At 40.5% G+C, this 15048-nt stretch overlaps 1 protein-coding gene across 7 annotated transcripts; it reads left to right on the forward strand.

Annotated features, from left to right (window-relative positions):
• The first annotated feature begins 1932 nt into the window (after window positions 1-1932).
• LOC110523096 (uncharacterized) lies at window positions 1933-14080 on the forward strand. Of its 7 annotated transcripts, none has more exons than XM_090236595.1 (5): window positions 1933-1951; window positions 9570-9676; window positions 11033-11353; window positions 11467-11525; window positions 11751-14080. In XM_090236595.1, the coding sequence occupies exons 3-4, from the start codon at window positions 11067-11069 to the stop codon at window positions 11513-11515; spliced, it is 336 nt and encodes a 111-aa protein (XP_090092721.1). In that variant the 5' UTR covers window positions 1933-1951; window positions 9570-9676; window positions 11033-11066; the 3' UTR covers window positions 11516-11525; window positions 11751-14080. The 7 variants fall into 7 exon arrangements, with proteins under 7 accessions (XP_090092721.1, XP_090092723.1, XP_090092720.1 ...); XM_090236594.1 differs by lacking the exon at window positions 1933-1951 and adding an exon at window positions 2056-2127; XM_090236596.1 differs by lacking the exon at window positions 1933-1951 and adding an exon at window positions 6515-6689 and having other exon boundaries at window positions 11014-11353.
• Window positions 14081-15048: the final 968 nt, after the last annotated feature.

Consider the following 15048-nt stretch of genomic DNA (forward strand, 5'->3'; position numbering starts at 1 on the left):
ATCTGGTCTGTCATAATGAGCTAGATCTACTCTCTCAATTATACTACGAAAGACCAGCTAGATTTACTGTCTCATATTATGACAGACCAGCTAGATCTATTGTCTCAACTCTATTATGACAGACCATCTAGATCTATTATCTCTATTAAATTATGACAGACCAGCTACATCTACTGTATTTATTATATTATGACAGACCAGCTAGATCTACCTTCTCTATTATACTACGAAAGACCAGCTAGATTTACTGTCTCTAGTATATTATGACAGACTAGCTAGATCTACTGTCTCTATTATATTATGACAGACCAACAAGATCTACTGCCTCAATTATATTATGACAGACCATCTAGATCTACCACCTCAATTGTATTTTGGCAGACCAGCTAGATCTATTGTCCCAATATATTGCTAAAGACCAGATAGATTTACTGTCTCTACTATATTATGACAGAGCAGCTAGATCTACTGACTCCATTATAATATGACAGACCATCTAGATCTACTGTGTCAATATTTCATGACGGACCTGCTACATCTACTGTCTGAATTATATTATGACAGACCAGCTAGAACTACTGTCTCTATTATATTATGACAGACCAGCTAGATCTATTGTCTCTATTATATTATGACAGACAAGCTACATCTACTGTATTTATTATACTATGACAGACCAGCTATGTCTATTGTCTCTAATATTTTATGACAGACCAGTTAGATCTACTTCCTCTACTATATTATGGCAGACTAGCTAGATCTACTGTCTCTACTATATTATGACAGACCAGCTAGATCTACTGTCTTCACTATTTTATGACAGACCAGCAAGATCTACTATCTCGATTATGTTATGACAGACCAGCTAGATCGACTGTCTCTAATATACTATGACATACCAGCAAGATCTTCTGTCTCAAAAATATTATGGCAGACGAGCATGATCTACTGTCTCTTTTATATTACGGCATACCAGCTAGATTTCCTGTCTGTATTATAATATGACAGACCAACTAGATCTACTATCTCAGATATTTTTTTAAATACCAGCTAGATCTGTCTCAAATATATTATGGCAGACCAGCAAGATCTACTGTCTCTTTTCTATTATGACAGACCAGCTAAAGCTACGGTCTCTATTAAATTATCGCAGACCAGCAAGATCTGCTCTCTCAATGTTGTTATGACAGACCAGCTTGATCTACAATCTCTATTATATTATGATAGACCAGCTAGATTTACTGTCTCTAGTATATTTTGACAGACGAGCTAGATCTACTGTCTCTACTATATTATGACAGACCAACTACATCTACAGTCTCTAATATATTATGATAGATATACTGTCACATTTATATTGACCGACCAGCTACTTCTACTGTCTTTATTATATTATGACACGCCAGCTAGAACTACTGTCTCTATTATATTATGACAGACCAGCTGGATCTGCTGTCTCTATTATAATATGACAGACCATCTAGATCTACTGTATAAATGTTGTTATGACGGACGAGCTATGTCTATTGTCTCTAATATTTTACGACAGACCAGTTAGATCTACTGTCTCAATTAGATTATGACAGACCAGCTAGACCTACTGTCTGTCTATATTATACTACAGCTAGATCTACTGTCTCAATTATATCATGACAGACAATCTAGATCTACTGTCTCTTCTTTATTATGAAAGACCAGCTACATCTACAGTCTCTAATATATTATGACAGACCAGCTATATTTACTGTCTCAATCATATTATGGCAGACCAGCTAGTCTACTGTCTCTACTACATTAACCTCCACATCACCAGAGGAACAGAGGAGAAGTAGGATAGGGGTACGGCTAAAGACTACACGAACTGGCCGTCTAGCATGTTCAGAACAGAGAGTAAAAGGAGCAGGTATCTGGGCACAATAGCATAGATTCAAGGCATAGTGCACAGACAAAGGTAAGGTAGGAAGTGAGCACATTGGAGGTAAACCTAGGCATTGAGTAATGAAGAGAGAGATATAGTCTCTAGAGATATTTAAACAAGGTGATGTCATCGCATATGTAGGAGGTGGAACAACATGGTTGGTTAAGGCACTTTGAGCAGGGCTAGAGGATCTACAGTGAAATAAGACGGTAATCACTAACCAGGACAGTAATGGAAGAGGCATATTGATATTAGAGAGAGGCATGCATAGCCAAGTGAACATATGGGTCCAGTGAGTGGATGGGCTGGCTGGGGACACGGCGATTCAGACAGTTAGCAGGCCGATGCTAACAGTTAGTAGGCCGGGAGTAAAGCAAGCTAGTAGCTAGCAGTTAGCAGGCCTGGTTAGCAAGCAAGCAGTTAGCATGGGCTAGCATGGGCTAGCAGTACAGACCGGGCAGGTAAGCTAGCAGTTAGCAGGCCAGGGCCGGCAGCTAGCAGTTAGTAGACCGGGGCAAGCTAGCAGATAGCAGGCCGGGATAGCAAGCAGTTAGCAGACCGGGTTAGCAAGCAAGCAGTTAGCAATGGCTAGCAGTTAGCAGACCGGGGAGGCAAGTTAGCAGACCGGGTTAGCAAGCAAGCAGATAGCAGGGGCTAGAAAGTTAGCCTTTGGGGGACGTCGCGATGGGGGTAAGTCTGTTTTTGCCTCTTTGTGCGTTGACATCGATAGAACAGTCGTGGAATTAGTAGGATTCCAAGTAGCTCTAGGTAGCTAGCAGGCCTAGCTGGATAGCATAATGGGCCTTCAGTGGGCGTCGCACCTGAGGGGCCTGTTGGAGTCCTCGGGCAGATTATGTCGGTATTCCAGTCATAGAGGATCTGCGAGGTTCCATGCCCCGTACCGGCTGTAGAAGGGGTCTGGATATTGTAGCCCAGGAGTATACTTCGGTGGTAGCACAGGAGCCCTGGCCGGGCTAACTTAATTTTATACTGTCTCTATTATATTATGACAGACCAGCTAGATCTACTGTCTCTATTATATTATGACAGACCAACTACATCTACTGTCTCTATTATATTATGACAGACCTCTATTATCTATGATGACAGATACTCTACCAGGCGAGCAAAACCTAGAGACTTCCTTAGATATCGTGCACCAGCTTTTGTTGACATAAATGCATAGGCCCCTTGGCACGTTCTGACCTTAGTTCTTTTCTCATGTCTTTGTTTTAGGTTGGTCAGGGTGTGAGTTGGGGTGGGTTGTCTATGTTCGTTTTTCAATGTTGTGTTTTGCATTTGGCCTGGTATGGTTCTCAATCAGAGGCAGGTGTCGTCAGTTGTCTCTGAGAATCATACTTAGGTAGCCTTTTCCCACCTGTGTTTCGTGGGTGATTGTTTTCTGTTTGTTTGTATCTGCACCAGACAGAACTGTTTTGTTCATTCACTTTGTTGTTTTTGATCAGTGTTCTATTAAAAATATGGACACTTACCACGCAGCGCATTCACTTACCACACTCACCTTCTTCCAACGACGAGTGCTAAACCCCTGCCCCGTGTCTTACCAGAGGCTGCTGTTCTGTCTTGCTGATGGCATGTATCCCTCCAGCTGTATGTTCTTAATGTCATCGTTCAGCCACGACTCAGTGAAACATAAGATATTAGTTTTTAATGTCCCGTTGGTAGGTTATACATGCTTTCAGCTCGTCCCATTTATTTTTCAGCGATTTAACATTAGCTAGCAGGACGGAAGGCAACGGCAGATTAGCCGCCTGATCCTCGCAAGGCACCCTGATCTTTTTCCACAAAATCTCAGTTTCCTTCTCCAGCGAAACACGGGGATCTGGGCCTGGACGGGTGTCTAGTAGTATATCCCTCCCGTCCGCCTAATTGAAGAACTCTTCGTCCAGTTTTAGGTGAGCAATCACAGTTCTGATGTCCAGAAGCTGTTTTCGGTCATAAGAGACGGTAGCAGCAACATTATGTACAAAACCAGTTACGAACAACGGGAAAAACAAACAAAATAGCATGGTTGGCCCTCCCCTCGGGCGCCACTCGAACTTCCAGATTAGTCAATACATTAGAAGGGATAGCCAAGGCCTACGGAGTGGCGCAGTGGTCAAAAGCACTATTGAGGTGTCAGTACAGACCCGGGGTCGTTTCCAGGCTGTCTTGCAGCCGGCCGTGACCGGGCGACGCATGAGGCAGCACACAATTGGTCCACCGTTGTCCGGGTTAGGTGAGGGTTTGGCTGGCAAGGATTTCCTTGTTTCATCGCACTCTAGCAACTCCTTGTGGCGGGCCAGTCACCTACAAGCTGACTCGGTTGCCAGTTGGACCGTGTTTCCTCCAACATATTGGTACGTCTGGCTTCTGGGTTGAGCGAGCAGTGCGGCTTAACAGGGTCGTGTTTCAGAGGACGCATGGCCTCCCCCGATTCCGTAGGTGAGTTGCAGCGATGGGATAAGACTGTAACTACCAATTGGGGAGAAAGAGGTAATTGTGAAGTCCATACATTTTCATACTGGTTCCCCTTGGTAATCAAACCCACAACTCTGGCATTGCAAGCGCCATGCTCTACCAACTGAGCTACACAGGTATACAGGGTATAAGTAGTGTATATATAATGAATCCTAGCATGTGAAGGGCTTCGGATTGCTTTATAGTATAAACGCCATAGTTAGTGGTAGCATTCTAAGAATTAAACAAGCTGGGATATTGGTAGAGGGCTAGACATGATGACTTATGCCGGCCATCTTGGGTGAATGTGATACGCAATAGGCCGGCAGCAAGCAATGGGTACCACATATATACATGTGATATATGTGCATGCAAAGAGCAAACAACAAGCTGCACAAGAACTCACTACTGTAATGGTCCAGGTTACAAAATGGCTCAGTGACTCGTGTTTGCATCTCAATGTGAAAAAAACTGTTTGCATGTTCTTCACAAAGAGGGCAACAGATGCTACTGAGCCAGATGTCTGTGTCAGGGGAGAAGCTCCAGGTGGTATCCGATTTTAAGTACCTTGGCATCATACTTGATTCCAACCTCTCTTTTAAAAAGCATGTGAAAAAGGTAATTCAAATAACCAAATTCAACCTAGCTAATTTCCGATTTATACGAAATTGTTTGACTACAGAGGTAGCAAAACTGTACTTCAAATCTATGATACTCCCCCACTTAACATACTGCTTGACTAGTTGGGCCCAAGCTTGCTGTACAACATTAAAACCTATTCAGTCTGTCTACAAACAGTCTCTCAAAGTGCTTGATAGGAAGCCCAATAGCCATCATCATTGTCACATCCTTAGAAAGCATGAGCTCTTGAGTTGGGAAAATCTTGTGCAATACACCGACGCATGTCTTGTATTCAAGATCCTTAATGGCCTGGCTCCCCCTCCACTCAATATTTTTGTTAAACAGGAAACCCAGACATATGGCAGCAGATCCACAAGGTCTGCCATGAGAGGTGACTGTATAGTTCCCCTAAGGAAAAGCACCTTTAGTAAATCTGCATTCTCTGTGAGAGCTTCCCATGTCTGGAATACACTGCCATCAGACACACATAACTGCACCACATATCACACTTTCACAAAATGCTTGAAGACATGGCTAAAGGTCAATCAGATTTGTGAACATGGTCTCTAGCTGTGTGTTGCCGCTTTCCATGTTGTCTGTTGTCTGTAGCTTGTGAGGTGTGGAAACACTTTGTTGCTTTTATGAATTTTGTCTTGCTACTTTTTGTTTTATGTTGCTCTGTCTGTATGCTACGTCTTGCTTGTCCTATGTTGCTCTGTCTGTATGCTATGTCTTGCTTGTCCTATGTTGCTATGTCTTGCTTGTTCTATGCTGCTATTGTCTATATTGTAATTGTTTTTAATAACCTGCCCAGGGACTGCGGTTGAAAATTAGCCGGCTGGCTAAAACCGGCACTTTTACTGAAACGTTGATTAATGTGCACTGTCCCTGTAAAAATAAAAAATAAACTCAACTCAACTCATAGCCTGAACATGTAAACTATCCCAAAGGGCAGATTAAACAATGTAGGCAATATGGCTAGTACAGGGCATGACTTACTAGCAGATTATAAATCCACGGCAGAAATTTGATTTAGGCTTTTATCCAAGCCCCCTGTAATACACACATTAGGTTAGAGAGGCTGGAGCAGAGGGCAGCCACATTGCAGAACCCAACGAGCAGTTTTTTAAGTTCCTTGCTAACTGGAACATAGGCAGTAGGTGGCACCTGAGATATTGACGCCAACAACCCTACGGTTGCAGGCTCACTTCCTGACAGATTTTTTTCCTCTGTCGGCACTGGGATTCAAACAGGCAAACCTCCAGTTGCTAACCCGCTTTTCTAACCTCGAGGCTCAGGCTGCCATATTGAATGAGTCATGTATAAGCATAGAGTCACATAGGAAAATGAGCCTATATAAGAGATGAAATAAGTCTATCAATGAAACCTAACATTAGTTTGTCTCTAACTCCCAGGCCTGAGAGAGGTATGAGACCAAGGGTTTTGCCTCGTTAAATAAAGGTTAAATCATATAAATAAAAATCCCCAGGGGGCAGCAGAAACCAGGTTAGGTGATGTGCTCTTCCAGGAAGTCTTGATAATTACTCAGGTGTGAGCACTCAGGATTTGTTGGCAGTCTGGGAGCGAGAAGAGTCCAGAAGTCTTTCAAATAGCTTTTTACAAATATTTTTGGATTGTGCATATTTATTTTTGTCAACGACCAAGTGGTCAAGAGCTGGCCCTGAACTCGGTAAGTTTGCGATCTCCTGAGCACATGTATATAATACACGGTCCTGATTTCGCACGTCAACCAGTTATAAGAGTCAAGTCATAGTTTTTGTTTTTTTAAACGCTGTGATGGAAACAGGAAGTTTCCGTACAATTTATCAAATGCTGAGAATCTTCTTGTTCGACATTGTGATCTTTTTGTGTTGGTAAAATTAATTTCGCGAGAAAATGCGGTGGAAATGCTTTAACGCGCAATTATAGATACTATAACCATCCTATCGAAGTAAACTTGGAGTGACCTGATATGGTGTGTGGCCCTCCCACTACAACTCAGGAAACCATGCAGTTTATTAGGCAACAGATTAAATCATTTGTTATGAACTTAACAGGGTAGTGAAAGTGCATCTAGATGCTCCTTTACAATGAATATCGAGGGCATTCTGCTGACATGATGATCGATGCTTGACTGCTGTTTGACAAATAAAAATATTCTCGCTCTTATCCATAATAATATCATGTAGACGAGACAACCCGCACAGCCTACCCATACTGTATCTGCTACCTTTTGGCTAAACTGCACGTGTCAAGACCAGTATAGGCACACTGGCTATTTAACGCAACATTTGGGACAAATCTATCCGTACAGTTGAATGTGATGCAAACGCGTTAAATTTATGATTTTTTTTATTCGGTCGATAAACTTAAGTGAAACATTACTTTGTGTGCCCTACATAATGCACAGATTTTTATCAAGTCAGTTTGGAACCAGAAAATGTACATGTTTTCTTTGAGTTTTATAATATTTTAATAAAAATCTGTCAACTTTTTGGATGGAAACCTAGCAAAATATTCACATTTTTAAATCATGTTACAGACCAGTTAAGGCCTAGGACCGCGTTCCTGATAACTTCATGAGACCTTGTCTGACTGACTAATCAGGCTGTAATGCACAATGAATTCATATACTGTACACAGTCTGAAACCTTGCAGTGCAAAATTGTGTAAATATAAATACAAGACAGAATGTTGAATACAATTACATATCAACTTACTCTACAGGAAAGTATTGTTCCCCCATTTATTTTAGTGCCTTTAAGTATATGGTTCGGTCAGTTTATATTTCGGTGTGTGTTTTCAGTCTAACACACATGATTTAAACACTTGCATAATATGTAAACAATAGCCGAAAGTTACCTGACCGCTGACTGAACATTTTAAATGAGTTTCCTCGCATTCAGCTGGCAATGCCAAACATACCATCTCTCAATAAAGTCTGGTTAACAAAACTATCCTGTGTATTTTTTGCATCTAATAAAAGCAGCTGAAGGACCAACCACACAGACAACCGGTAGAGTCGGTTTTAAATCAAATGTATTCAACATTCTGGCTTGAAAGGAACATTGCCATTATTTTACACTCCAATGGTTCAGGCTGTATGAAACCAATGAATTGCACTGGAGTAAAGTACTTTGTTTTGGGGGGTATCTGTACTTTACCATTTCTATTTTTGACAACTTTTACTAAAATGCATTCCTAAAAAAAAAAGTACTTTTTACTCCATACATTTTCACTGATGCCCAAAAGTACTCGATTCTCTCACTCTCTCTCACACACACACACACACACACACACACATGGGGCTTTATTGGCATGGGATACATGTGTTAACATTTCCAAAGCAAGTGAGGTACGTAATAAACAATAAAAATTAACAGTAAACATTACACATACAGAAGTTTCAAAACAATAAAGACATTACAAATGTCACATTAAGTGTATATATACAGTGTTGTAACGATGTACAAATGGTTAAGGGTACACAAGGGAAAATAAATATGGGTTGTATTTACAATGGTGTTTGTTCTTCACTGGTTGCCCTTTTCTTGTGGCAACAGGTCACAAATCTTGCTGCTGTGATGGCACACTGTGGAATTTCACCCAGTAGATATGGGAGTTTATCAAAATCGTTTTTTTTTTCCGAATTCTTTGTGGATCTGTGTAATCTGAGGGAAATATGTGTATTTGTCTCTATGGTCATACATTGGACAGGAGGTTAGAAGTGCAGCAGTATCTCTCTATTGTGATGTTTGCTTATTATAAGGAATTTGAAATCATTTATACTTGTGATACTTAAATATCAAAAGTAAATGTAATTGCTAAAATATACTTAAGTATATTTAAAACCAAATACTTTTTTACTTTTACTCAAGTAGTATTTTTCTGGGTGACTTTTACTTGATTAATTTACTTTTAAGAAGGTATCTTTACTCCAGTATGACAACTGGACGCTTTTACACCACTGCTGATTTGTGTAAAACAGCCTGATTAATCAGACAACATAAGACCCTTAGACAGCAATATTAGGTCATGCAACACACGCTAGTCTCACTCTACACAATGGCCAAAACAGAGCAGTATCAAGTACCAGTGGAAGGAACTGCCCAGAAACGGATTGACCATTGAATTCTCTAGCTCTCAACTGCCCATTTGCACATAATTTCAGTTTTTCAGCATAAATTTGCATGAGTTTGTTTTCTTCATTCCTGTGTCTGTGGCTTCCTGATATTGAAAAAATTTTTTTTTATATATAATTGTAGACTAATTGGTCTTTTGACCAATCAGATCTTTTCACGTCAGAGCTTTTTCAGAGCGGTCAAAATACCAATTAGTGAAATGAAGATCAGAATTAGACTGTCTTTACACAGGCAGTCCGTTTTCTCTGCAGCATTTCAGTGAGTGTCTGTGTGACTGCCTCCCAGCAGGGAGGGGTAGTTGGCTCTAGCTGAGCTGATAGTTCCTGTTTTCAGCTATTCACAGAGCTTGGGTTAGGTGCTCGTCTCCTTCCTGTTCCTGATTTATTTTGTAAAGGAAAGTTTCTCTCTCTCTCTGAACACCTCTATAGAAGCAGTGTAAATTCAGATGCATATCCCAGATTAAACCAAGGTATCCTCTTTTAAAGAAGCATTTTCTACGCCCTGACTGGTTAGTCTTCTCTACACTCTAATACTAGTAAGTAACCTTTTTAGAGATGTGTTGGTATGTAATGTTCTCCACCATTCCTGCCTTGGGTGTCAGTTTTTCACCTGGAGCCATTGTTTAAGGTCTGTGATCCTGTTGAACCTGATTGACTGGGTGCTTCCAAGCTGCTCAAGCATAACTAGGCTACATCGGTCTTTTAATCTAGATGTCTGATCAGCCTTAGCTACATCTGTCTTCATATCTAGCTTTCTGCTCAGCCATAAATGTATCTGTCTTCTAACTGTCTGCTCGGCCATAACTACAGTACATATGTCTTCAAATCTAGCTCTGCTCAGCCATAAGCACACCTGTCTTCTAATCTAGCTGTTTGCTCAGCCATAACTACAGAGCATATGTCTTCTAGTCTAGCTGTTTGCTCAGCCATAACTACAGAGCATATGTCTTCTAGTCTAGCTGTTTGCTCAGCCATAACTACAGAGCATATGTCTTCTAATCTAGCTGTTTGCTCAGCCATAACTACAGAGCATATGTCTTCTAATCTAGCTGTTTGCTCAGCCATAACTACAGAGCATATGTCTTCTAGTCTAGCTGTTTGCTCAGCCATAACTACAGAGCATGTCTTCTAGTCTAGCTGTTTGCTCAGCCATAACTACAGAGCATATGTCTTCTAGTCTAGCTGTTTGCTCAGCCATAACTACAGAGCATATGTCTTTTAGTCTAGCTGTTTGCTCAGCCATAACTACAGAGCATATGTCTTCTAGTCTAGCTGTTTGCTCAGCCATAACTACAGAGCATATGTCTTCTAGTCTAGCTGTTTGCTCAGCCATAACTACAGAGCATATGTCTTTTAGTCTAGCTGTTTGCTCAGCCATAACTACAGAGCATATGTCTTCTAGTCTAGCTGTTTGCTCAGCCATAACTACAGAGCATGTCTTCTAGTCTAGCTGTTTGCTCAGCCATAACTACAGAGCATGTCTTCTAGTCTAGCTGTTTGCTCAGCCATAACTACAGAGCATGTCTTCTAGTCTAGCTGTTTGCTCAGCCATAACTACAGAGCATGTCTTCTAGTCTAGCTGTTTGCTCAGCCATAACTACAGAGCATATGTCTTGTAGTCTAGCTGTTTGCTCAGCCATAACTACAGAGCATGTCTTCTAGTCTAGCTGTTTGCTCAGCCATAATGAGGATACAGTGCGTTCGAAAAGTATTCAGACCCTTTTTCCACATTTTAAGTTACAGCCTTATTCTAAAATTGAATAAAAACATTTATCTACACACAAAATCAAATGACAAAGCGAAAACAAGTTTTTAGACATTTTATAACACATGGTATAGATGGTACTATACATACTGTATGTTAAGGCTTTAGGTCTTTGCTCCATCCCCAGCTACCCTGGTGTGACCTGAGGCTCAGCCGACGTCATGGCTATCTCTCCCACCGTAACCCTCCACCTGGACGATGGTGTGGTGCGTGGCCTGGACCTGCAGTCCTGTGCTGTCCAGCTGTGTAAAGGACATGGTCACTGTGTGGTTCAGGGACAGGCCACCACCTGTGAGTGTATCCTGGGGTACAGAGGAGAGTTCTGCCATGAGAGTGTCAATGAGGCAATCGGTGTTCCGCTCACCCTGGGGGTAGTGGCCTTTATCGTTGGCATCCTCATCGTCTCCTTCCTCATTGCGTTCATCAGGCAGAGGGTCAAGGTCAAAAGGTGGTAACTATAGAATTATTATCATCATTAAATATAAATACAGCCAACTGAACGTATGGTGAAACGGTCCTCCTGTACCTGGAACACTTGTGCTAATGTTTGTGTCGTTATAGGAAAGCTGCAGCCAAGGATTCAAGTGGTTTAGAGAAAGACATTCTGTAGCACCATCAAGGTAGGACATTCAACCACGTTCTCACACAATAATTAGCAATAAGTGAACCATAACTCATGCCACAAACATGAATTTCATGTTAAGAAAAAAACTGGTATGATGTTATTTACAGTAGTTAAAACAATTTGTATAAATGTTTTAAAGTTTCTGAAGTCTTTAACATGTCTAGTGAACTGAATGTCTGTTCTCTGGGATTTTAATGTCATTGTCACACTCTTCTTGTAGGTTTGGTTGACGGTCCAACATCAGAGCACATCCCCTTCATCCGGCTTTATCCCCAGTATAAACAATTATATACTGTAGTACTCTTCATTTGAACTACATGCGCTAGTGTTAACTACTATACCATAGCACTACTTATATAAACAACTATGCTGCGGTACTAATAGAAATACATATATGGTGGGACGACTGTTTTTGGCGATAGCTGTGTTCGAATACTAACAAACTGTATACTACATACTTAATAAGTGTATATTACATACTATATACTGTTTGTTGATTTTTAGTATACTGTAAATTACCGGTATCCTTTCAGTTGATTGTACTAGCGCTTCACCTGTCTATCTGTAGTTGATGCTGTTGCTATACAACTTCTTGTTAGCATAGCTAACAAATTACTAGCTAGACGTTTTACGACTTCATTGAGAACCCACAACGGCTATACCACTTAGCTAAGCAAAGATAGCATATAGTTAATATACTGGCAAGTTTGTATTAGTAGCTAGCTAACATACGGTACCTACAAGCAACTGCTGTTATGATACGCTATACAGTTCTATGCTAACAAACTGTCAGCGAACGTAACGTGACTTATTTGAAAAGTCGTTACTCCAGAGTGGTGCAGCAGTCTAAGGCACTGCATCTCAGTGCTAAAGGTGTCACTACAGACCCTGGTTCGATTCCAGGCTGTATCACAACCGACCATGATTAGGAGTCCCATAGGGCGGCGCACAATTGGCCCAGGGTCGTTAGGGTTTGGCCGGGGTAGGCCGTCATTTTAAATAAGAATTTGTTCTCAACTGACTTGCCTAGTTAAACCCCAATATTAAAGGTTACATAAAAATGAAATTTCTCAACAATTTCCTTCCGTTTGAGCCTGGCCTGACTGGCTTACCTCCTTTAGAGCCTGGCCTGACTGGTTAGTTGCCTGACTGTTAGTGTTATCTGACTCAGGACAAGTGATTGAAAGACACACCTAAGGAGTGGAAACATTTAACACATTTTCTCCAAAACATGACAGGAATTTCAACGCTGGTAAACCAGTCAGTCCAACAGTGTTTTTCATTGGCAACAGAAAGCATCCGCTGGGGATTGAGGTTTGAAAATAAACACTGTTTTATACAGGCTGTAGTGTTCGTCAAAACAGGTTTCGTCTTGCATACTTAGGATTGCATGACTATCCCTATTGTGCTGCTGAGTGCCTTAGATCAAAGTGAATGTTATTGTCCAACATCAGAGCTAGGCCTTTTCATTGGCTCCACCCCTGGTACATATATAAATAACTATATTCTGTAGTACTCGTCATATAAACAACTATATACTGTAGTACTCTTCATGTAAACTATATATTGTAGTACTATTCATATAAACCAAATAATTATATACACGACTACTGTATACAGTATACTGAAGTACTATTCATATAAACAACTATATACTGTAGTACTTTTAATACGAGCAACTAAAAACTTTAGTACTATTTATATTACCAACTATATACTGTAGTACTATTCATATAAACTACATGCGCTAGTACTACTAGTGTTAACTACTATACAATAGGACTTCTTATATAAATACATATGCTGTGGTACTATGCTGTGGTATCCTGGCCTGTCTAGTTTATATGGTGATACATGCTGTTATGACTGATTAGTGTGGTGATGCACTCTGTTTCCTAACTTGTTTGTGTTGCTTGTGGCTGTGTTGCTTGTGGTTTGTTGCCTGATTGTTGCCTGACTTGTTTGTGTTGCTTGTGGTTGACTGGTTTGTGTTGCTTGTGGCTGTGTTGCCTGATTGTTGCCTGACTGGTTTGTGTTGCTTGTGGTTGTTGCTTGTGGTTTGTGTTAACTGATTTTGTGTTGCCTGACTTAGTGTTATCTCTGACTCATCAGTGATTAATAGACCTAAGCAATGGCAACATTCAGTTGCTCCAAAACATGACAGGAATTCCAACTGAGCTTTTCATTGGCCACAAAGGTTTGAAAATATACACTGTATACAAGTCTGGTCCCCTCGCTGATATAATTTTCTCTTGTAACTGTAAACTCAAGTGAGTTTTTGTCTTAATTTCAAGCTGCTCCAGTCTCTCCCTCTAGAGGTTGGTGAGAACATAATGGAAGCCTGTCCAGTCATGGACCTTCGGATCATACAACCGCCTTGTTAATTCCATGTGGATAAAATGCTATTATGTTCTTGAATAATTATTGTAGAAGCATTGCAAACAAAATATTTTATCCATTGTATTTTTTAAGCTTTGTTCTTGTATCTGAATTTTGGATATGCTTAAACCTGGGCAAATTCACATTAAAACACTGTTTACTTCTGTGTGATCAATGTCTCCTAGTGGTATCCTTTTAAATGGATTGTTTATCACATTTGTCAAACCCATCACATTTTGTAGAACTAACCTGTAGATCACTAGGCCTAGTTTTTACCTGTTTATGACATCCATGTACTTGGCCAACAAAACAACTTGTTAGCATTCCTAGAGTAGAAAGCAGGGTTTGGAACAAATTATTTTACAATTGTTTTGTTCAACTCTTCTGACCAGCAAAATAAAGTTCTGAACTGGTTTGAAGCAACAACAAAAAATGTACCAGTATATATTCCTTTTTATAACCTGTCAAATAAACTTAAAAAAAACACATTTAACCTATTAAATGACTTCACCGATCAGTGCGGATAGAGCAGTTAAGATAGATCAAATGTGTGATGGACAGACAAGTGCACCAGAAGGGCAGCGGCATTAAAAACACGTCTTACCTTTTTTGTAGTTAATAAATCGAACAGGGAACGTGATAACTAGGCCTATAGTATCCTTAACTAGCCCTGAAAAAGTGAATCCATTCTCGTCTAGCTAATTAAAAATCTATCTTCTGAATCAATCTTGTACTGTAAAAAATCTTGTACTGTAAAAATCTTGTACTGTAAAAAGCTCACTGGTCACCATAGCAGCACGCACGCGCTCCAGCAGGTATATTTCACTGGTCAGCCCCAAAGCCAACTCGCCCTTTGGCTGCCTTTCCTTCCAGTTCTCTGCTAAATAGCACACCCAACTACCTCATCTCCATATAATTACTTACCCTCTTGCTCTTTTGTATCCCAGTATCTCTACTTGCACATTCATCTTCTGCACATCTATCACTCGTGTTTAATTGCTAAATTGTAATTATTTTGCCACTATGGCCTATTTATTGCCTTACCTCCCTAATCTTATTACCTTTGTGTAACAGTATAATTTTAAACCGTCCCCTCGCCCATACCCGGGCGCGAACCAGGGACCTTCTGCACATATCAA

Source organism: Oncorhynchus mykiss, chromosome 5 (genome assembly GCF_057628025.1).
Source record: "Oncorhynchus mykiss isolate SJ-2025 chromosome 5, ASM5762802v1, whole genome shotgun sequence".
NCBI lineage: Eukaryota > Metazoa > Chordata > Actinopteri > Salmoniformes > Salmonidae > Oncorhynchus > Oncorhynchus mykiss.